The following is a 21,954-nucleotide window of genomic DNA, read 5'->3' on the forward strand; positions in this document are numbered from 1 at the left end:
CACGGTACCTACTGAAAACTTTCTGGCCCTCTGGATTGCAGTTGTACTGGCCCATGCAGCCAAGGGAAAGCCTGCAGTGCAAGGAACCTGGTCTGTGAGAAAGGCTGGAACAGGTGTGTTGTACATTTGGAAGGAAAATAAAAATAGAAGGACCAAGGCTTCTCCTTCAGCAGTTTTCCAAATTCTGGACCCCAGCATTGCATGAAGGCATTGGTCGAAGACTACTGGTGCCTCTTCTCTCCAAAGAGAAGTTTTGGATCCAGAGTTCCAGCATTGTATGATCACACTAATAGAAGCTGCTTTAGCATCCGCTTTGTCACTCTGGCTATTGCATCTTCATGCACAGCAAAATGAGCCTCTCTCAGTGACCAATAGCCATTCACCACTGTTAATTTTAGAACCAGTCATAAAAGGTTAACTGAGGCAGTAAATCTGTGGAAGGATAGCAATGACATTGTTCTAAACATGTTATACATGTATTATATTATGCAAAGTGTAAGATGATTTGCCGCAGAATATGGTAGGGGTGTCAAAAATCCATCTTCACTACTTATACACCTAGTTCCAGCTCTGTTACGGAAATAAAAATACATCTGGTCCTCGCTGACCAAAATACCCTGAACTGTTCTGCAGGCCTCCAATGAGCCCAGCAAAATAAAGCAAGGTGCGTTCCCCTAGTTGGCCACCTTCCACTCCCTCAATTTTTAAAAAACACTAATGAATGTGTTACTTTTCTTTGGTAGCAGCTCCCTTACTTGCACACCACTCCTCTTCTGATGTGGTATAAGGAAGTTACATACTACTGCACTGGAAAAGGCAGCAGGCAGACCATGAAAATTTAAGCAAGCAGACTTTAGAAAAAATGGAAGTACAAGTATACATGTTGCCACAAACCCAAAACACAATTAGTGTTTATTTATATCTCACTGAGGATTCCCTATAGCCAAGTGTTCCAACCTGGACTTCTTTTCTATATCTGGCTCTAGACTGCATTTGTGCTACTGCTGCCAGAGCTAATAAAAGATAAAATCCAGTTTTAAATAATTGTGAAAGGCTTTCCAGATACCATTACTTCCCATGGCTTGCCAAAGGTTTGCTGCTTTAGTTAAATCAATGCAGCTGCTTCCCTGCCCCCTTCTTTAAGAATACCAACTGCAACAAGGCTTCATACTAGCCTTGAAGCCAGTCTGTGTTTGACAGTCAGACATGAGTACAGGTTTGCAAAAAATTTCACCAGTCCAGTATTTAAACCACACTAGGGCTTAGGCAGGTGGTGAGGAAAGCACCCTACTCCTATTACCAGTGGAAATTTTCTTTTAGAGAACACAGTGAATGTGATGTATGAGAGCTGGTAAGTATTAAATAAAGTCACAGATAAGCCCCATAGATGAAGTCTATATTGAGAAGCCTTATGCTCAAGATGTTCCCCAAGACTTCAGATGAATACAAGGTCTCCATTATTTTCCTTTTCTTGTGTCCTTCTGCTGAAGCATGAGGTGGTAGCTTCTTTTAGCTACTGGCTATTGAGATAATTGAATAGGCACCTTTGGCTGAAATCTTATACACAATTACCTGGGAGTAAGCCCAAATGAACTCAAATAGACTTCGTAGTCTATTCTTTTCTAGTCTAGTCTTTTCTTCTTCGTAGAAATGTATAGGATTGCATTGTCAGAGATAGTTCCTATACCCACTGTTTTAATGCACTAATCCCTTAGATTAGTTTCAGAAAAAAACCAGACAGAACTATCAGTGCAGTGGTATATGCCACATAAGCTGAAAAGTTAAAAAAATATTTATTGATACTAAAACAGTGAATTGAAAGTTATACAAAATTGTCCAGCATTCTAGGAGTTATTTTAACCTGCAAAATAAATAAAAAAAAACAAAACAAACAGCCTAGAAACCGCAAGTCTAAACTAGTGTTAATGGCAAAGGAATATTGGAAGATAGACATCACACAAGAGAAGCAAGCAAGCCAGCCAGGGTCAAGCAAACAAACCCCAAATGCAGCAGTGAACCCACAGCGAGATCAATGGGGAGACATTGCTTTCAGCCTTATTTAATATTCTAGCTGGAAAGTCTGTCCCACTCTAACAAAGAACCTAAGCTTTCCCAGGATAACAACATCTCCAACTTTTGTTCTCTTAGCATAAAAGCAAAGAAACAGCTCTAGTTAAAGCAATTAGAAAGAGTCATACATGAACTATTTGGTTTTTTTAAAAAATTAAACACACAGTGATTGACACACATTACAACAAGCACTGAACCAATTCTCCCAAGTTTCCTTCTTGTGAAAGCCATTTCTCCTGAATTAAAAACCAAGTACACTGAATATTATTGAAGTATCAGAACACTACAATATAAAGTAAATCATGTGTGTGTGTTGGTACTTTAGGTATTACTTTTAAGCAGGAGGACTAAAACTGAGCACTTCTTCCAGTAAATGTAAAAGAGCAACTTAATTATTCCAGGACAAAATAATAATAATATTAATAATATCCATTTGATATACAAATACTGCACCACTATTCAGTTATTAAAAAAAACCTCTCCAGAATTTGAGAAAAGTAGTGACAAAACTTTAAACAGCAGTTTGCCACACAACTAAAACACACTCAAACACATAGCAGCAAACGTAAGACAAATATATAATGGTAGGCTTTGAATGAAACCAGTACTTTATGAACTGGTAATCTTGGTTAGCACCAATTTCAACCATCTGCCCACAACTAATTAAATTTAAACTGAATTTGAGTGCAGTTTGCCTATGAGATGCTAGTTTTGTTTTTATTTTTTAATGTTTCACTCACTTGCACATTAAGCAACTTATGGAGTCAACTCAAGTTGTCAGAAGAGTGGATCATCTTGTTAGTTAAGGTAAGGCGTTTTCAAGATTATAGACTTTGGAATTGAAATAGCTGGTTAATAGAAAGGCACAACATTAGCACTTCTAAGAGAGCAACAGGTCTTCTAGCAAGCTGGAGAATATAAAGAAGCCTGCCTCCAACAGCACTAACTGAAGAGCAGAGTCAAGAATCCCAAAGCAATTGTACTGAGATTTGAAAAAGGCAGGCATGCCTCTCAGCAAGAGGAATCTACTGCACATTAAAAATTGGAGAAGTAACCTATCTGGAAAAATGAACAGATGCAGAAGTTAGGTGCCTGGCAGAATGGAATAGATACTGATATATGTTGCAACACTGCAAGCTCAACACAAGTATATACACACAGGTATACACATGCATGCTCCACAGTTAGGGCCTAAGAGAGTATGTGCGAGACAACAGGGTTTCTAGATGGAGGAAAAACTAGTTCCCACTCCTGAATTCTCAGCTGCATCAATGTATTGCTTCCCTTTCATGAACAACAGATCCATTAGGGTGCAATCCTATGTATATTTAGACAAAGAAATGCCCTATAAGTCCCAGCATTCCCCAATCAGCCCAGCACAAGTCCTCCTGCCTCCCACATGAGAAAAGATGACGGCCTCAGTAAAACAGGAGGGTGGTAACAGAAAGCTGCCACTTCCATTAGCTAAACAGGTCAATTTAGCATATGCGCTACCATAACATGAACTCTCATCTTACTCTGCTTCAGAACCTTGGCTCTCCTTTCGGACTGCAATAGCCACACAACTGTGGCAAAAGCATCAAACTGCTGCCAGCAAACACACTGCTCCAAAAGGCACATGGCAGAAGTTAAAAGGAATTAAGACTTACAAAGGCTAAATATGTTACGACACTTGATGCACAGCAAAGACAGTGAGGTAGCCAGCACTGCCATCAAAGTTCCTCAAATCCGTCTCCTTTACTACAAAAGTAGGACCTGCCAATTCTACAACAAAGAACACTAATGACTTCAACAGCATCTCGGATATCCAAGCCTGAACTTGCCAGGCTTTGCCAAGAGCTTTCAAATTATCGGCTAGCGGATGTCCTTCAGTCTTCCAAATTGAGAACTCATTGGCTGAGTTTACACTACACAGACAGAAGCAACAACACGCTGTCGCATTTTGGCACTCAGAAAGTGAGACTGTTGCTTTGCTTAGAAGAAAAAAAATGGTGTGCTAATACTATGTAGCCCTTGAGGACTCTAATGTTAGGGCAAAAAACAGCAGCAGCCATGAAAACTTGAGAAAAACGAATTGCTATATCCTGAAGTAGACACTCTAATCTACAGGGCAAGAGTTTAGTAATAACTGCAATGGCGGCCAAACAGAGAGAACACCTGATTCAAGAAAAATGAATGGGACAGGAGTAGAGATCCCCGTGACATGTACCTGCATTCATAATAACTGCCCTGTTCCATTTCTGAGGCTAGCTATGAGAATGCTTTTTATTCAGAAGTAGACTTAATGGTCACGTTTACAGGCTACATTAGAAGAAGTGACATCCTTGCACATATTAGCAAAAAAGGCTGTTTACTCTGGTCTGAGTAAAGTTCCTTGATACTGCTAAATATTTAGGTACACCAATGTGCTCACTCTTCAGATTAATGCTTAGATGTCACAAAACCATTCTGTAGGAAGTTCTCTGAGCAACATGCAAGCCATTGGTTTGGCTCCTGGTGAAAGAGCCCATGCATAAAGTTCCTGAGCAACTTCCATCACCTTATTCAACAGACATGTAAAGCAAGAGCATGGTGCAAGGAACCACAAGCACTGTTTTCATAAAAACTGTTCTTAAACCATCAGTGCAGCATTAGAAATGTGTACCTAGATTTTAACACAGCTACCTGGAAGCAAATCCCATTGATTTTCATTGAATTCATTTCTAAGCAACCAAGCCTAGGTGAATATGGATGTGTTTCCATATCCATTTATGAAGTGGAATGGGGGTTGGTGATTTGGTGACTACCAGATGCTTTGGACTACAACTCTCATAATCCCTGACCACTGGCCCTGCTGATTGGAGTTGTAGTCAAAAATATCTGGAGGGCACAAGGTTGCTTACCCCTGAAGTAGAGTCTCTCCAGTTAACGCAAGTTTGAGTAGCGGCTCATCTATGATGAGTTTGCAGCCTTTTCTCATGTTTGGAGCTCACATGGTAGTAGCGCAAAGGATACTTGACATAAAAGAGCAGAAAACTGGTAGGCCAAACCATTGCTCTTAAAAATGTCCAAAGGCTTGCAAGCGAGTGCCTAGATCATACTAGAACATGCATACTACAGACCAAGATGCACACACAACCTGTTCTTTTTTCAGAACAAATGGCCCATAGACACACCACCACTTGCCCTGGAATAGCTCTTATAAACTGTATTTCAGTGGCAATGCACCCTTCTGTTGTGAAAGCTACGCAGAAACTTGCCCTTGTATCTATAAATGGAATGGAGTATCCAAGGTTTGAAGGCATTTTTAATTAGTAATCCAGACACTCCCTGCTCCTACCTGTGTCCCTCTGAGAGCATGCTATAGGCTTGGGGATCTATCCAAGGAGCATATTGAAGTCCTTGTCAGCTAGAAGCAATATAGCACAATCCTGACAGAGCTAGACGTGCCTGCTCAGTGCTAGCCCAGACATGCATAGCTTTTGTCCCACAGGAAACATTTGTTGTGGGAGAAACAATATAGACCCAAACTGAATCACATCCTGCCTTCAGGCCCAACATAAATATTACTCCCTGGGTGCTCTCCAGCCTGCCTCTCTGGCTTTATGCACTGGTATCCAGGTATGGGTGAAATCACAGCAAACCCTTACTGCAACTACAACCATAAGGATTCATTCTCTATCCTGTGTGAAGATTAGCAGTATGTGACCCAGGGATGCATGACCTACATACAGTCCCAATCATCAATAAGGGAAAAGCAAAGGAAATGGGACCTCTTGCCAGAATGCTATCTGCATGGAGTGTTTTGTGGTTAAGCTGAAAGTAATGGTAGAAGCCCGGAAAGTCTGTTCTTGAAATATTAAAGGTCTTCAACTCAGTTTGGCCAGCACACATCAGCAGCGTTTATGTCATCTCCCTCCACTCCTCTCTCATTAAAACCTCAGGGCTGCTTTACACAATACGGAGTTACTACATGGAGTACTTCTGTACGAACTCCGTTTTTGTTCTGTGATAGCATGGAACCTTCATAGATATCAACATTGACCACCATTGCATGTGTGGATTTTGCTGCATGTTCCCATGCTCAGAAGCCACAACTGGCCATGGCCATGTACACACAGCTAAACCCTAACATGTGTGGTTGTTTTAGGCCAAGATCCTCATCAGAGGTGGGGAATCTCTGGCCCTCCACATGTTGCTGGACCCCCAACTTCCATTGGCCCCAACTAGCATGGCCCATGGTCAGGGATGATGGGGGTTGGAGTCCAAAAAACATCTGGAGGGCCACAGGTTCCCCCGACCCTGAGCTACATGCAAGTTGCATGATATTTTACATGGAAATGCTTTCCATGTGAATTTAGCTAATGTGCAAAGTATCCATAAGTTACATAGATGTGTATGCAATCATGCACATCCAGGTGCTAATGGGGAAAAAGGAAGCTGCATTCCTCACTGGATAGCACCTGCTAGCATTTAGCAGGTGAAAAAGCATGCTGTATCAATGGGCAGACTTTGTTTTGAAGTTCTCCAAGACTCCCCCCTGCCCCAGATGATTTCCTGTACACTACAGTACAAGGGTTCCCAGATAGCTCTGGTACTTCTAGAGGTCAATGCTCAACTGAAGCCTTGAAGCAGCACACAGCCAATAGCACCTATAACTTTTAGATCCAGCCCCAAAGCTCTGAGGACAATGACCTCTTCTGTACCATCCCCTTTAGCTACCAAAGCAAGGCAAACTTAAGGAAATGTAAACAATAATCTCATTTCACATGTCCCTTTGCAGATCTCCTAAATATAAAGATTTGTTTCAAGTTTAGATTGAGTTTCACTGTCCCAAGAGCTAACAAGGGTCAGGTCTGGATTGTTTGGTGGAAGAATAAGGAACCATTTTCCTTGGAGAACACAATGTTATTGTACTAAAGGTTTGTTTGCAGGATTCTCCCCCCACCCCCCAACTTACCAGGCAGCTGGATACCCAGTTCTCTGCCATTTCAAATCATAAAGCTAAGATGTCCAGGTGCAGCAAAACCTGGACTAGTAGCTGTCACTCAACCTCCTTTATACTGGCTGATTTCAACAACAACTAAACTCATGAGAAAGAGACCCCAAACCCATCCCTACATATAGATATTTGTTGTTTTTTGGCAGCTGCATAACAACTTGGCTCCCAGGAAGAACTGTATAGGCATCGGGGGGTTTCCATAGAGAGAACTAGCAGAAGCCAAAAGCTACCATGGTCAGCAGTTACAGAATCTCCCAGTGCAGAGTTACTGCTTAATAGCACATAGCTTATAAAGGGTGGTAGCAGCTGGGTTTTGGTTCCCCTTCTGGCATCCAAGGCAATAGCCAGGTAGAGTCAATGAGGCAAGTGGAGGGAGGGAAATATGCCCCTGCATGCTTCAGAGCTTAGTAATGTCTAAGATTAAAAAAGCCAACACTGGTTGGAGATTCCTTGACAGTCACTGTGATCAGGTTAGCTGTCACATCTGTGACAAAGACGTGTTCGATGAGGCTGCGAGTGGGCTTCCAGTCCTGGCTGGTCTGGATGGAGACAGACATGTTCTGGCTTGCCCCAGGGAAAGAAGCAGAATCTCTGTCTGAATCAGAACTAGTCTCCTCTTCTCCGGTGCTCATTTCTGACAGGGCTGAAGTCTTGTGATTTTCTGTGGTGGGACATCCTTCCTGTGCACACGGGGCACTGCTTTTTGTTGTCAGATCTCTTTCACCAGTGGCTGTTCTTTGTGCTGGCTTCTCACTTTTGCGAGCATCTGAGTCCGTTAATGGTGCCCCTGCATTTGCAGTGTTTGGGCCACTGACCGACCCATTGCCCTTGGTCACACCTGTGCTTGTAACTAGACTGCTGCCAGTGCTTTTGGCCACAGTCCCACAACCATGACGAGGAAGGCTGCTACCACCAGAGGAATTTGGCCCATTTTTCACACTCTGTAGATTTAGAGCTTGGAGGTTGAGCTCCTGGGTGGAAGCTTGCTGGCTGTTGGGAGAGCCAGCAGGAACTTTGTTGCCATTGTGTAAATTTTGAACACCAGCACCGTACCCCGTTTTCTGTTCCCCCAATGCACTGCCACTAAGCCTCTTCGTCACTTTGGACCCTTGTACAGTCACCTCCAGATCCCCAGCACCTTTCTGGTTTTTCAGTTTCAAATCCAGCCCATGACCACTCTTGCAGGACATGGCTGACTTGAGAGTCAACCTCCCCACAGCAGAGGCATCTGCTGCGCTCTGGTTCTGTGACATCCTGCTCATATAGTGTACAATGGAGCTCTGCCAGCTGATGCCACAGTTTGGGCTTCCAGGCGAAGTACCCTTCACAATACTGGAGAGATTGTCAGTGGAGGATGCTCCAGAACAAAATCCACCAAATGCACCTTGGGCTTCCTTCATGTGGGATTTAAGCATGGCAATGCCAGAACTCTGAGCACTGTGTTGTGGCTGCATCTTGCCCATCAGTTTGGGTCCTCCTCCTCCCATCTCCTTCTGATTCGTTTTAAGCACCTTTGTTAGGTTGACAGTCCTCTTTGCTACCTTCTGCTCTGGAGGCAGTGGTTTCCGCCCTCGCTTCTTCCTAATAGGGTCCTTATTCTCCGGCTTGGCAACTAGAATCTGAGCTTTCTTTTGAGGCACTGGGTGACTCTCTCTGCTCCGTTGACCTCTCTTTGTCTCAAGGTCACTTTCATCCTCTTCATCAGAAGAGGAAGATGAGGAGGAGGTGGAGGAGGAAGAGCTGCTGGATTTGCTCTTTGGAGGCACCTCAGGTTCCTTTAAACACAAAGTAAAACACAAAACAGAGCGGGAGCAACATTAATATGTTCAGCAGGACTGCCAGTAAAGGCTTTTGGAGTGCACCTGTAAAGTTTCTCAAACCAGAAAGATCTAGTGGCTATATAGACTCTAGTCTCTAAGACCTGGTTATAGCACACTGTTAACTTCCTGCTTTACAATGCTTTAGGACTCTTTTTTGTGGCATCCTTAAGATTTAAATATACTGAAGGCTTAACATTTAAGGTTGGATTATCTTAGGATAGATTTCAGTGATACTATCTGGACAGCTGTTTACTCTTCAAAACTGAGAACTATTTTCAGTTCCATTAGCATGAATCAGTTTCCTGTTGCAAACAGACTTTGATTATTTATTTTCTGGTTGCCTATGGAGAATAAACATTGACTCCAGGTGATCAGGCATGTCCACCCTACTGTGGGATAAACCCAAACTGCACAAGAGGCCATTGGAGCACATGAAGCATGCATACGCATAAGCAAACATGCCCCCACAAAGCCTGCTGTATTAATTCTCAATTTCCAGCCACCTCTCAGAAGTCGTTATACTTACAACATTTTTCCTAGGTCTGCCTCTTGGTCGCTTGCCTCTCTTCCGATTCTGCACCTCTTTCTCATGTTCCCTGAAAAAGACAGATGACAACACAGCCAATTCATCCTTCTCATTTTCTCCCTCATCAGAAGATGCCTCATTGTAAATTGTCACACTATTCCACTGTGAACACAACACACTTTTGTCTCCTGCACAAGTCTCTCTAAGTTTGCCTGTGACCATGAGTGAATATAGATGACCGGTTCATCACATGAGAAACATGGGGAAGTTTGCCTGTTCCCTAACTGTATGGTGCCATGCTGCAGTGCAGATGGCTGCAGCTGGTTTTGTAGTATTCCTTGGTTGTTTTCCCTCCATGCAGTTTACTGGCTTGTTCTGTTGCTATGGAGCAAAAATGTTAGGTCTACCTGTCCCTCTGTGCATTGCTGCAATGTTTTGTCACTACTTCCTAGTTCTCTGTGTACAGAGATAGATGATTTATTCAGTTTTCGCTATCTTAAAAGTTTACTCAGACTGGTAATCGTACTGTTTTAAGGAGGTCCATTATATTTTCTTTCTCTCTGGAGTTGCTCTCTTAAGTTAAATTTCTGGCTTTTAAGACTGCAGCACTTTTAAACCTATTGTATCTAATTTTAAATCATCCATACATATTTTGTATGTGCATGCTCAAACCAAAAATGTAATTGAGCTTGCAATGTGTACACCACAGCCATATTTAATCATACATACACGCATCCCACAACATATTCAGGAACACAATTTCAGTGATTACATATTCTCACTAACACCCCCCCCCACAAACCTATGAATAACAATGGTGAAATGTAAGAAACTTTTAAAAAAATGAAGACTGCCAGGTATTGATATCTTTCAAGGTAAATAAGCAACACTAGAAATTCAAATTTGAACTTGAAATTTGAAAACCAGAGAGAAAAAGCAAGCAAGGAAAACTGTTCCTTAAAAGATGACTAGCATGAAACTATAGCTCAGGGGAATATCTTCCCTATTCATCATCATCAGTGGCAGATCACTAATACAGGTGTCCATGACTGTCCAACCAGAGAAAATGTGCAGAAACCTTACTACCTTGTAAAGCCTCCAACTTTCACTGGGCATTAGAATACATGGCAGGAAAAGAATCATCCCACATTCACAGGAATACAGACATGAATGGTGTTGTTGCTGTACTGTAATTGCTGCTGCTATTTTTACTATTATTGGAATACATTGCTGTTGCAGTAGTGGGTTTTGATATGTTTTGATGTTTGTCATTTTTACTATGACTATTGTATATTATAAGTTTTATGGAAGATGCCCTTTAAAATAGATCATGTGGTAAAAATTTTCCCATATGGTAAGATGGCTTCTTGAATTCACTTCATATTGTTATTATCCACTGCATCAAGTACATGTTATTTGATTTCACATATCTGGTCTTATGTGGGCTTCATATATCCCCAAATAAATGGATTTTTGGTTCTATACCACAGCAACAGAACAATCCTATACTTACAATATGCTGGCATTGGAGATACTTCCCTACTAAGCCTGCTAAGACATCAGAATGACCACTATATCTAATGCATGCTTAGTTGGTGGTGGTGGTGGGGGAAACCACAACTACAAAATACAACAATGGCAGGAAAATTACAAACCCACAGCATACCTGGAAACACCACCACAGCCCACCCATGAGGGAATGTGCTACTGCTGGTGCTCACTTCCCACCCTCTCACAGAGGAAGCAAAGACAGTCGCAACAGAGACATGCCCGACATACCCCCTGCATCACTACAGACACAACACATAAGCTGCTGCAGCACGCCCCCTCCCCGCCTTCGTCAGCCTAGTGGCCCAGCCAGGAATGACCCTATTACTGCAAGTCCTAGAGGCAAGGGTTTGAATCACCTATGCTCCTCACAAATCACTGTCTTGGAGCACAACACATAAAGGGGACTGCACTCACATTGCTCCCTGGGCAAGGGCCTCTGGAGAGCACACAGGGACCTCCCTGGGACAAACATTTAAACCCTGTCTGGCAAAGACTTTTGCCAAGCAGCCAATGGGAGGGGCCAGGAAACACAAGGGCAGCCAGAGACTGACAGCAGCATCCTCCATGGCTCACTACACAGGCTATGAGGCCAGGAAGCACAAGATGAGATTTTGAGCCCCACTAGGAAGAGGTAAAAATACCCCTACTCACTTTATTCATGTCTGCTCAGTGGTGACGAGGCAGCATGTTGGGGTAAAAGAGAGGGAGGTCCCAATACTCAAGGCCCATGCTAAAACTCCACAGAGCAGTTCCCCAGTCAATCACAGATATATCATGGGGCATTTCTCTTCCTTACTCCCACCCTCAAGCTTAAGTCCCAGATGGCAGAAGCACAGGGGCTGCAGAAGGAGCCATAGTCTCATGGGAAAGCTTATGTTTTACACGCTGGAGGTCCCTGGTTTGAATCCAGGTTATGACCACACACTAGGAAAGGGGGGCAAGGGCGCCCAGGCCCACCAGAGCCACTCAGGAAGAATGCTGCATGGGCAAATACGCAGGCCCCTGTGTGGGCCGACCTGCCCCTTTGCCTCCTCTATGTTGCCCAATAGGCCAACCCTGCCAGCTGGCATCCGAGCAGGCCTAAATGGCCCTCCTCCAAATCACCCCACCCAAAACCCACTTGTGCACCCTCAGAGACTCCCCTTCTCACGGGGCAGGGAGCCTGAGTATGCAGAAAGAGGGGCCACCACCCCTTAGCCCATCAAAGCCCCTACACATATACACATATGCATCTCGTTCCATCCCAAGGCCAGCTGAAGTCAGATACTACTAGGGCGTGAGGAAGGGACCCCAATCTACCAGCAACTCGCTAGAGACAAAGAGACAATACATGTGGCAGTGTCAAAGCATTTATTCAACAGCATCTGAGGTGGAGTAGACCCTGAAAGTAAAGTCAGCACGGCTCCTGGACGGTGTCTCGACAGCAGGGCAATGGGTGTCGCACCCCTGATGGCACCAGCACCTTGTTAGGAACACCTTCCATGGCTGCCTCTCATGAGTACATGAGCCTGCCTGGAGCAAGCAGGTCAACAACTGCACAGAAAAACAGCCAGGGGCATCCTGGTCCCTGCTGGTGGTCATGGGATGGGCCTTCCTCATGGCCTGCACAGGACAAGAGGCAGCACAGATCCTGTATCTGTGGGAGAGCAGCCTGTGGAGAGTAAGACGAGAGTCAGGAAGAGCAAGAGCAAAAGTTGGCAGTGGGGATGCATGACTCCATGGCCAATGGGGGTGGGAAGAGTGTTACAGTTCAGACAAGGCACAGTATTCACATATGCCAAAGAGGATGGGTGGAGATATGGGAGACAGTTGTAGCAGTTCCTTACTACAGCATGTGCTTCTCATTCTCTTTGCTTACCTGTGTGGGATGCTCTGTCCTGGCACCCCCAGTTGTGGAATTGGAGTTTGGTGTTGGGTGTTTCTGTTTGGAGTCTCAAGGCAAGGTACCTGTTAGGGTTCTAGGCAGAGCAATGTCAGCAATGTGCTCAAGTTCCCACATGTGTTGTGAGACCCAGACTGTTTTATGCAACGCGCCACACTGGACTGCATACAGAGTGCTCTTTCTTCATAGTTCCCCCATCACCAGAGTTCCACCTTGTAAGCTCAAAGTGTGCACAATGTGAGGCCAGAAAGATATAGCCCGATGCTGCACATCTTGATATGTTTTGATGCCATCCTAGTTATGGCCTCAGGTAGTGGTATGCTGTGACTGGCTGCTGAGTTACTCATATCCTGACCTTTGCTCTGTCATGCTGACATCAGCGGGGCAGCCAACATTGCAAGGGCACCTAGTTTTGAATTTTTCTCCAAAGGGAGGAAAATGTCCTGCACCAGCCTGGGGCTGGTATAAAGTTGTACCATTGATGGGGGCATGGCCATGGATTGAAGAAGTATAGGATTCAGTGAAAGGGTGCTCCTCTCCCATGCCACCTACAGCTCCACCCTGTTTCAGTACCTCCACAGGTGTATTTCTGCTGGCAGTGTTCCACCAGCAGCATATCTGCTGTTCCGCTGCTGTAGCAGGGCTTCCACCAAATCCTAAACTCCCTCAGCAAGCATAACTCCGGTACAGGATTGTATCATCATCCTTGTTGTTGTCTTTAAGTGCCCCACTTGTTCAAGTGCAAACCAGGAAGCACTTCCACAGATTCTCTCCACTGCATCCACCTCCAATCAATTCTAAGAATTTTATGGTGTGAAATATCTAACTTTAAGATTCTTCCTTCAAAAGGTGGCCAGATACTCACAGGAAAAGGACAAGTAGAGCATAATGACAATATCCACCCTACTGTTAAAGATATATTTCCTCTCAACATGGAGATTCAATTTTTAGTCATTTTGGCTAATCTCTACTAATAAATCCACAGAAATTGGAAATCTAATATATCAAATGCTATTTATAGTAGAGGCAATCGCAACTTCATACGGCGACAAATCCCATAGTTCTGTGAAGTACTCCAGTTTGTCTTACACCCCACTGCTCCATATTTTCATAACCCAGTTTTGAAAATGAAATGTTTCTTGACCTTTATTCTTTCCATTTTATTAGTAATGCTTATATGCTGCTCAATGAGGAGGTTCTTTCTCTACCACTCATGACTTCTAAATCTCTATCATGCCCTTATCTTAGCAACCTTTATTCCAAGGACTAAGCCTTTAGAGTTCATAGCTTTCATAAGAATGAGTCACTCCCACTAATAATTGTAGATACATTACAGAATGAGAATCAACTTGATGTAGTTCTGAAAAGATGTGCAGGAAACTAGAGCTGCTACCACTGGCAAGTTTCCTGCACATCTTTTCAGAAAGACACAAGTAGCTCGACTGCTGCCCAAACCAGCAGTGTACACTACTGGACCTCATTGCAAACAAAAAAAAAGAAAAGAAAATTAGCACCCATTGGTGTGTGTTATCTTCTTAGATTTTGAGTACCATGCTTGTGAGAATCCCTGTGCATATTGACTATCAATGTGAAATGGCTATATGGGGATCTGGGGAAAACACCTCCACTTGCTTACTCTGTGTGGCACAGCAGAGGAAGAGACCCATAACACATCTGTCTGTTTTTGCCAGTTCCTCCAGTGACACTTCTCTTTTATGATATTTGCTTTAGCTTTTAGCATGTTTCCTAATAGTTAATAACATTGTGCTTGCTTTTGTTGTTGCTAGATCACAATGAATTCAGAGAATTTACCACTTCACATTTCTGCAATTAGTAGCTGTGACCATTTTTTAACTTCTCAACGTCTGTGTAACTAGCAGTGGCTGCCAAGGTGATTAGCAAGGTGAAACTGCTGGCAACTGCTGTGATGACAGAGGTGAGAGGGAGATTTCGGCCCTTGCAGCGATAGCTTTGGCAATGCCCCTCCCCTGAACCAACTGGGAAGGCATAAATCCCCTCCTCATTGCCATGCAACAGCTACTCATGGTTTCACCTAGCAAATTGCCTCACTGCCCCGTTAGGATAGTCTGCCAATGTAGACTACTTTGGACTTCATGTCTATCTACCATTCCGTTGCCCAGTTGCTCATGTACAAAAAGTTCTCTCTGGAGCTATTCGCTGTCTGCTTGAGATTTCACTCTCAAGTTTTAGGTTTTCTTAACTATGAATATAGCTACTGCCCTCCTATTCTGCTTGTGGGAAACAGTGGCTGGACTAGATAGGCCTTTGTCCTGATCCAGCACGACTAGTATTTCCTTAATATCAATTAAAAATGTAAGTACAACATAGCCATCAAAAGATGATATATGCTGGAAGACTTTTTGAGCAACATAGACAGGGATTATTAAGTTTTCTTATAATCAGGAGAAATTGTTTCTGATATTTTGCTAGAATACTTCTGTCATCATAGGTCTCTAGATAAAGTACACTTCCAAAGAGGATTTAATTTAATTGAAAAATATTATTCACCTTAAAAAGTTATTGTCACCACCCTACAAAACAAACCGGCAGAAGAAATGGCTACCATAAGGCATCTGGAGATCACCAACGTCTTGAGATTGTACCTCTCCCCCAAAGCTGTCCCATTTCACTTCACAAATTCTCTAGTCTGCAAGGCTGGATGTACAATATGTCCCACTAACAGCAGACTGGAGCTGACAAGTACAGCTCATTCATGATCCATCTAGTTTAAGGGAATTTTCATGTGAATAGCCTTCATGCTATTTATGTGTGATAATGCAGCATGGAAAGTGGGAGGAAGACTTTTAAAATGAAGTTTGCAATGAAGCCAAGACAGAAGTAAGAAAAGCAAGACACAGAATTAAACACTGTTTTACATTTGAGTCTACAGAGACCCTTTAAACCCTTCATACGTAGGTATCGAGGAAGGGCTAACTGAGGACTGTAATTCAGGGGGAACAATGAATACACAATGGTCTACTCTGTATTCTGTTTCCATAATCCCAGCTGGCCTGCCTAGAGGAACCCCCTCCCCTCCCTCCTCTCAGCAAGGTTTGTAGCTTACTCACTTCTTCTGAAAGGCCAGGAGAAGCCTGGGATCCAGAATGTTCTCTTCAGGTTCCCAGCTGTTGTGCCTAGAAAAGAGTAACAGGTCACTGAACACACACACTGTCTTCTTAAAATAAGCAGTTAGCATAAGTTAGAGTCTATGGTAAATTTTTACTTTGAGGCAAAGCATGTCCCATTTCCAGAATAGATTATACACACTAGTAGACAGAAGTACAATTCTATTACAAATACCCCTCAGAAATGTACAAAAGCCAGCAGATCAAAACTAAAGGCCAGCTTCATTTTTGGAGGAAATTTTAAAAAATTGTAATTGGGAAGGTGGAATTTTAGGACTGTGGATCATTAAATGGGGTGCGGGTTTAGTGGCATATGACAGGGCAAGTTCAATTTGCTTAATAGAAAAGACACAGGAGGAGATCAGAAAAAGGAGCGCTCCTTTAAGAGGGAAAACCTCAGATAGGTTATGGATAATTTGAGAACACACAAAAAAACAAAGATAGCCACACTGGACAATGTGTGCATGGGGAGCGGGGGGGGGGGGCTGTAGGGGAGTAAGATGAGAAGTCAAACAAGAAAAGGATAAAAGCAGTCGAAAGTCTGGTTCGCAGGAGCAGCTGGCAGAAGGGGTAAACAGAGAAGGTGCCCTCTTAAATTGACCCCCCCCCCCGCTGCCGCCTCCTCCTCTTCGACAAGAGGAAAAACCCCACCACATGCACCAATTGATAGCTCAGGTTTCAGAAGGAAAGGCACAGACAAGGGCAGCTCTTGCTATTTCTGTGCTGGAGCCGGGGAGCCTTAACGCTCTCGGCAGATGCGCTCCTCTGGTGCCCCGCTCCGGCCAGGGCACGAGGGTGGCCCAGCGGGCAGAGCAGCGTGTTCAGCAGAAGCCGAGCAACATGCAACACATGGAAGGGTGAAGCGAAAAAACCGGGAGTTCTGCGAAGCCGGGCGGCGGGAGAGGAGAAACAGGGAGCGAGAGAGAAGGCGCAAATTGCTGGTAAACAAAAGAAAGTCCAGGGGGAGGAAACGCTGCTCTCCAACCCCACCTCTCCTTCCCGACGGGGAGAAAACCGCACACAGAGCGCGCCAGGCAGGAGCGAAAGTAACTTCCAAGCGCCTCCGAAGTACAGCCGACCTTTCGGGCCCCCCCCCGCCCCGATTTTCTCGCCGCCCGCCCCACACCGCCGAGCGCCCGGCTGGCCGAGCCCGCGCCCCCTTCCCCCGGTCTTGTTTCCCCCGAACTCTCCGCTCGCCTGGGCCCAGCATCTCCCAGTCCCCAAGCCCCAAGCCACGCCCCGGGACCCCTTCAGCCCAACGGCCGGCGCTCAGCTGCTGCCTTCATTGTCCGGACTCACTTGGAAGACCAGCCTCTCCACTTCACCAAATACTCCAGCTTGCCCTGCGGAGGAGGAGGAGAGAGAAAGAAAGAGGCGGGTTAGCGGGAGGCGAGGCGAGGCGGAGGCGGCCGCCCCCGGCCGGCTCGCTCGCTCGCTCGCGCGCCCGGCCGCCCACCTTGCGGAGCCGCTTGCTGAGGATGCACTCGGCGGCGAAGACCTGCTCTCCCACGCTGCTCAGCTCCTCCATGGCGCCGGCCGGCTCGGCTCAGTTCCGTCCGTCGCCTTCTCCTCCGCCTCTTCCTCCTCCTCCTCTGACTTGCTCGTAGCGGAGCCAGCGTTGTGCCTGCGCCAGGCGAGAGGCCCCGGGAGCGCGCGCTCCTCCTCGGCCGCCGCTGCCGGGCTCCGTCGGCGAGGGGGAGGGAGCGCGCGCGCACCGGCCCGCCGGCCCCACGCCGCCCTCTCCTTCGCGGCGCTTCTGGCGCACACAATGCAGCGCGCGCGCACCCGACTCCGCCTCCCCACGCCCAGCTCAGGGGCTCCCCAAATTCCCACGGAGCCAATGAGAGGCGGAGAGGGCGGGGCCTAGCAGCTTCTGGCGGAGAAAGGGAGCTAAGCTGCTGCTATTGTCTCTCGTGGCGTAGGCTGGCCCCTGGGGTCCACCCGTTGGGTTGGAGCGGGCCTTGGTTTCTGGGGTGGAATCCTGAGGGAAAGGATATTGCACTGCCCAAGTTTGCGCCGAGCGTTCCTGGACGGCTCCCGAACGTGCTACAAGGTCATCGGAAAGGAACTCGCTCCCGAGAAAGTGCCGCCGACGGCGATGACTTCAGCAGAAGCTTGGCCCGAAGTTGAAATTCGTTTTGGAGCCGGGCCCTTAAGAGTAAGGCGGCTGCCTGCCTGCCTTCTCAGCCGCTTAGAACGCGCCACAAAATCCGCGAAATGCGCGTTTTTCATCCGGCCAGTTAATTCTAAGCACACGTTCTTTATTTAACTGGCTTGTAGGCGTTCCCCGAAAAAGTTGTAAGTTTCAACCTCGTCATCTTTCCTCTTTGCATAATAATTAGCAGTACCCAGTTGGAAGGATAGAGAGACCCGGAGACAAATAATCGCATCCATCTGTCACCGAATCAGGTGATGATTCGATTGTTTTATTCACAGATAAATATTTATGTTAAATGTTTACAAATTAAAAGCAGTTTTTTTAAAAAGCCAACGATTTCCTTGCGGGCTTTAGATATAAATATTTGAAAACGGCGGTGAGAAAGGGAGGCAAGAGAAGACTAGCACATTCCTATCTGGTGTGGCAGAGTGATTCAGAGTGAGATTCTGAGCCAGGAAATACCTTGAATCGGTTCTCCCCCGCAAAAACGCTCTGGGCAATCTTAGGACAATCTCTCAGGACATTTCTCAACCTGAGCTCCTATCCCCAATCTGCAACAGGGGGCAAGAATACTATTATTTATATTAAAATAAGAATATTATTATTGATTTCATTTCTATACCACCTATTTCTATACCAATAGCCAAGGCTGTCCGGGCAGTTCACAACAATACAGGATCATTGCAAAGATTACCATGTTTGAGAAGCTCTTTGAACATTCTAACAAGCGCTATATAAATGTAAAAGGCATTATTTTGTCATAGCTGAGGGCTTGTGCAGTCTAGGGAGGACTATAAGTGGCATGTTCTAATGCTCAGGAACAGGGGTGGGGGAAAGCCATTCCTGGGTGTTCAACTCTTTGCTCCATGTAGTGCAGCCTTCTCCAACCTGGTGCCCTCCAGATGTGTTGGACTGCAACTCCCATCATTCCCAGCCAGTAGGACCAGCCATTCCCATGCTGGCTGGGAATGATGGGAGTTGTGGTCCAACACATCTGGAGGACACCAGTTTGGGAAGGCTGTTGTTGAGCCACAGTGTGTTTCTTGTGCCCTCAGTTGACTTCTTCCTGAAGAACTCAGAATCTTTGGATTAACTACCCAGACCATGGGCATTGCCCTGGAAAATGTAAGATGAGCAAGCTCTTCAGTAGCAGGAGAAGAAATGTTCAGAGCCCCCTAAGATGTGAAAGAATCACAAGCAAGCTCTCCAGCTGTCTGGTCTTTCAGTCCCATTCAGTGAATTTTAGCTGGCCTGGAGCTGAATTCATGGAAGGAAAGGTCTGTCAGGGTTGGGGGATCATGTCGCCCTACAGAAGTTGTTGGACTACAACTTCCATCATCCCCAGTCATTGTCCATGCTGGGTGGGGCTGATGGGAGTTGTGGTCCAACAACATTTTGAGGCCCACAGACTCCCCACCCCTGATTTGAATAGGCTTCCATGTGCAGAGACAGAATACCTCTAACCTGTCATGCTTTGCTTATGACTCCTATAAGCACAGAGGTATCAGTGGATTGGCCACTGTTAGAAACAGAAGGTTGGATTATGGACCTAGCAAGCGAATTCTCAGATTTACAGTGAATGAATATGTAAATAAAGGATGGCCTTGTAAAAATATGCAATGTAGGCTGCCACTGCAATTCCGCTGTGTGCGAAAGAGGAAACTTTCAAACATGCAAGCTTCTATTTTTTTCCTACCAGTGCTGACACCACAGCATTGGGAGCTCTGAACAGGGCACATGTGGAGAGGGTCATCTGACTCAATGTCATCATTTGTGCCTTCTCTTAATAGATTTATCAATGTCGTCAGTGTTCAGACATAATGAAGCCAGTGTTATGGAGGGTTCCGCATTCCATACTGAACATTGGTACCAGGTGCTAATTAATATGATCATACATTCTATTCACACATACTTGCTTTGGCCCAGAGTATAGCTTGATTGTGTGCATGTGTGAGTGTGGTGGTGGGGAGGTGGATAGGACAGAAGGGAGAAGCACGTTGACTCAAGATGCATTGCTACAGTGGGTAGGCAATGACCCATTCAGCCCAATCATGTGCATGTTTACTCAGAGGTAAGTCTAATGTCTAAGTAAGTGCACATAAAATTGCTGCCTTAATGATGGGTGTCTTGGGCACCTCCTCTGCATTAATTCTTTAATGGTTCACACCTTCTCTTTTCTGGAAAAAAAATGTTGAAAATCTCAGCATCATGACAAGAGTATGTTTTTGCAGGACCTGATTTTTGCAAAAAATCCTTTTATTCTATAATGACTCTGTTAACAGAAGGCAAAATATGGGGGCATATGTCCTCTCTAGTATCCAACTATCAGATTATTCCAGTCCTCTGTTCATATTATTTAGATTGTCAGCCTTCCTTTCTAAAAGGTTGGGGTTTATCACAGACCTTCAGTTGACTCAACATAACACATGTCTCTCATTCAGTCCCATGTGCTAGGGTAGCCTTCCCCAACCTGGTGCCCTCCAGATGTGTTGGACTGCCATTCCCATCATTTCCAGCTGGCATGGCCAAGGAGTCCAACACATCTGGAGGGCACCAAGTTGGGGAAGGCTCTTCTAGGGTGAATTTGCACACATGCAGGATTACACTAATTTGATTACATTCACTGAAAGACGGAAATGAGTCTAAGAACCATGGGTGTCATAAGAAGAAAGGGGTGCTGAGACTGTATCAGTCCTAGTTATTCCCATTTGCCATCATCATATATCTTTACCCATCTGGTGAGAATATCTAGAATTCAGTTTTTGGCCAAGAGCCTTTCTACATGAGGCTTTTATGATCACTCATGGATGTTTGCGGGTCCTTTACACGATGTCGTCAACCTCCAGGGCTTTCTGACCTTTATCCTGGTTTTTAAAAGATTGGGGATAGTGCAGTAATAAATGTAAATTTGCTTTAGTGGGTGTGTGAAGTTGCGCAGTTCTGCTATAACACAGCACCATCTAGTGGCTGTATAATGAAACATGTAAAACTTGCAGACAGAGTGAAGTCCCAGAAAAAAGCCTGTGTCAGCCCATGTAAGGAGCCAATCTTAATCCTGCAAAGAGTCCCGAAGCAGAAGGCCCGGTAAGTTGTGGGATAAAAAGCCTGGTGTGGAGAAGCCCCAGGTGTTGGCAGAGTTGCCACTGTCAAAGCAAGTTAACCTACTGTGTAGCCTTGTGGTACCTTAAAGGCTAACGCATTTATGGGAGTTCAGGAGGATGACTCATCCAAATTCCTTCCTTCCAGCCAGGGTGAGGGAGCAAGGTGTCTGCAGTTGGAGACAGAGATGGAGACAGACACACACAGCTCAGTTTGGGCCCTGAAAGCATCTTACCATGCTCCCCGTCTCCTCTTATGATCTGATGTGGGAGTTGTGGACTTTGGCTGTCTGTTTCAGTGTTTACAATGAGCCTCCACCTTTGCTCAACCTGTGTATTTGTAAATGAAAGCAAATATTACTAATTGCCAATAAGCCTCCAGTGATCACGTTCCAAAGGAAACCAAACCTTGATAAGCACTGCACCCTTGGCACCTCTCGCTGCTTGGAGAAGTGGGGCAGGCATCACAGCATCTTTGGGAGGAGGGGGTTGCTTGTAAAGGCAAAAAATTGTGCTGTTGTTCCCCTTGAATGATACATTGTCCTTTAAAAAATACTGCTCACAGCACTTTCTTTTTAGCAGGAAGTGGCAGTGGGGCACGTTTCTGGGTGTCTTTTCAGTTGAACAAGTCTTTCCTTATAAGCATTAGTTCATTTTCCTCTTTTTTCATTTTCTTTTTTGGTCCACCATGTTTGAATTGCCACATTTGCCACTTGCTAATC

The 21,954-nt window shown here is 45.2% G+C and overlaps 1 protein-coding gene across 1 annotated transcript; it reads right to left on the minus strand.

Annotated features, from left to right (window-relative positions):
* Positions 1-1,763: 1,763 nt before the first annotated feature.
* Positions 1,764-17,746, minus strand: CBX2 (chromobox 2). The gene is made up of 5 exons (XM_084832348.1): positions 17,433-17,746; positions 17,276-17,319; positions 15,920-15,985; positions 9,398-9,467; positions 1,764-8,826 (listed from the first exon to the last, which is right to left on the minus strand). Exons 1-5 carry the CDS (start codon positions 17,502-17,504, stop codon positions 7,456-7,458), a joined length of 1,623 nt encoding a protein of 540 aa, XP_084688474.1. The 5' UTR covers positions 17,505-17,746; the 3' UTR covers positions 1,764-7,455.
* Between the last annotated feature and the right edge of the window lie 4,208 nt (positions 17,747-21,954).

This window comes from Heloderma suspectum, chromosome 2 (assembly GCF_057233095.1).
Source record: "Heloderma suspectum isolate Gila_16-S chromosome 2, 16-S_ref, whole genome shotgun sequence".
NCBI classification, from domain to species: Eukaryota; Metazoa; Chordata; class Lepidosauria; order Squamata; family Helodermatidae; genus Heloderma; species Heloderma suspectum.

What these genes read in the sequence shown, in the direction of transcription:
- CBX2 (XM_084832348.1), bottom strand. Translation starts at nt 17,504, where the DNA reads ATGGAGGAGCTGAGCAGCGTGGGAGAGCAGGTCTTCGCCGCCGAGTGC. An exon ending in TGGAGAGGCTGGTCTTCCAA is followed by an intron (nt 15,986 to 17,275) that starts GTGAGTCCGGAC and finishes ACTCTTTTCTAG; the next exon opens with GCACAACAGCTGGGAACCTG. An exon ending in CTCCTGGCCTTTCAGAAGAA is followed by an intron (nt 9,468 to 15,919) that starts GTGAGTAAGCTA and finishes TGTCTTTTTCAG; the next exon opens with GGAACATGAGAAAGAGGTGC.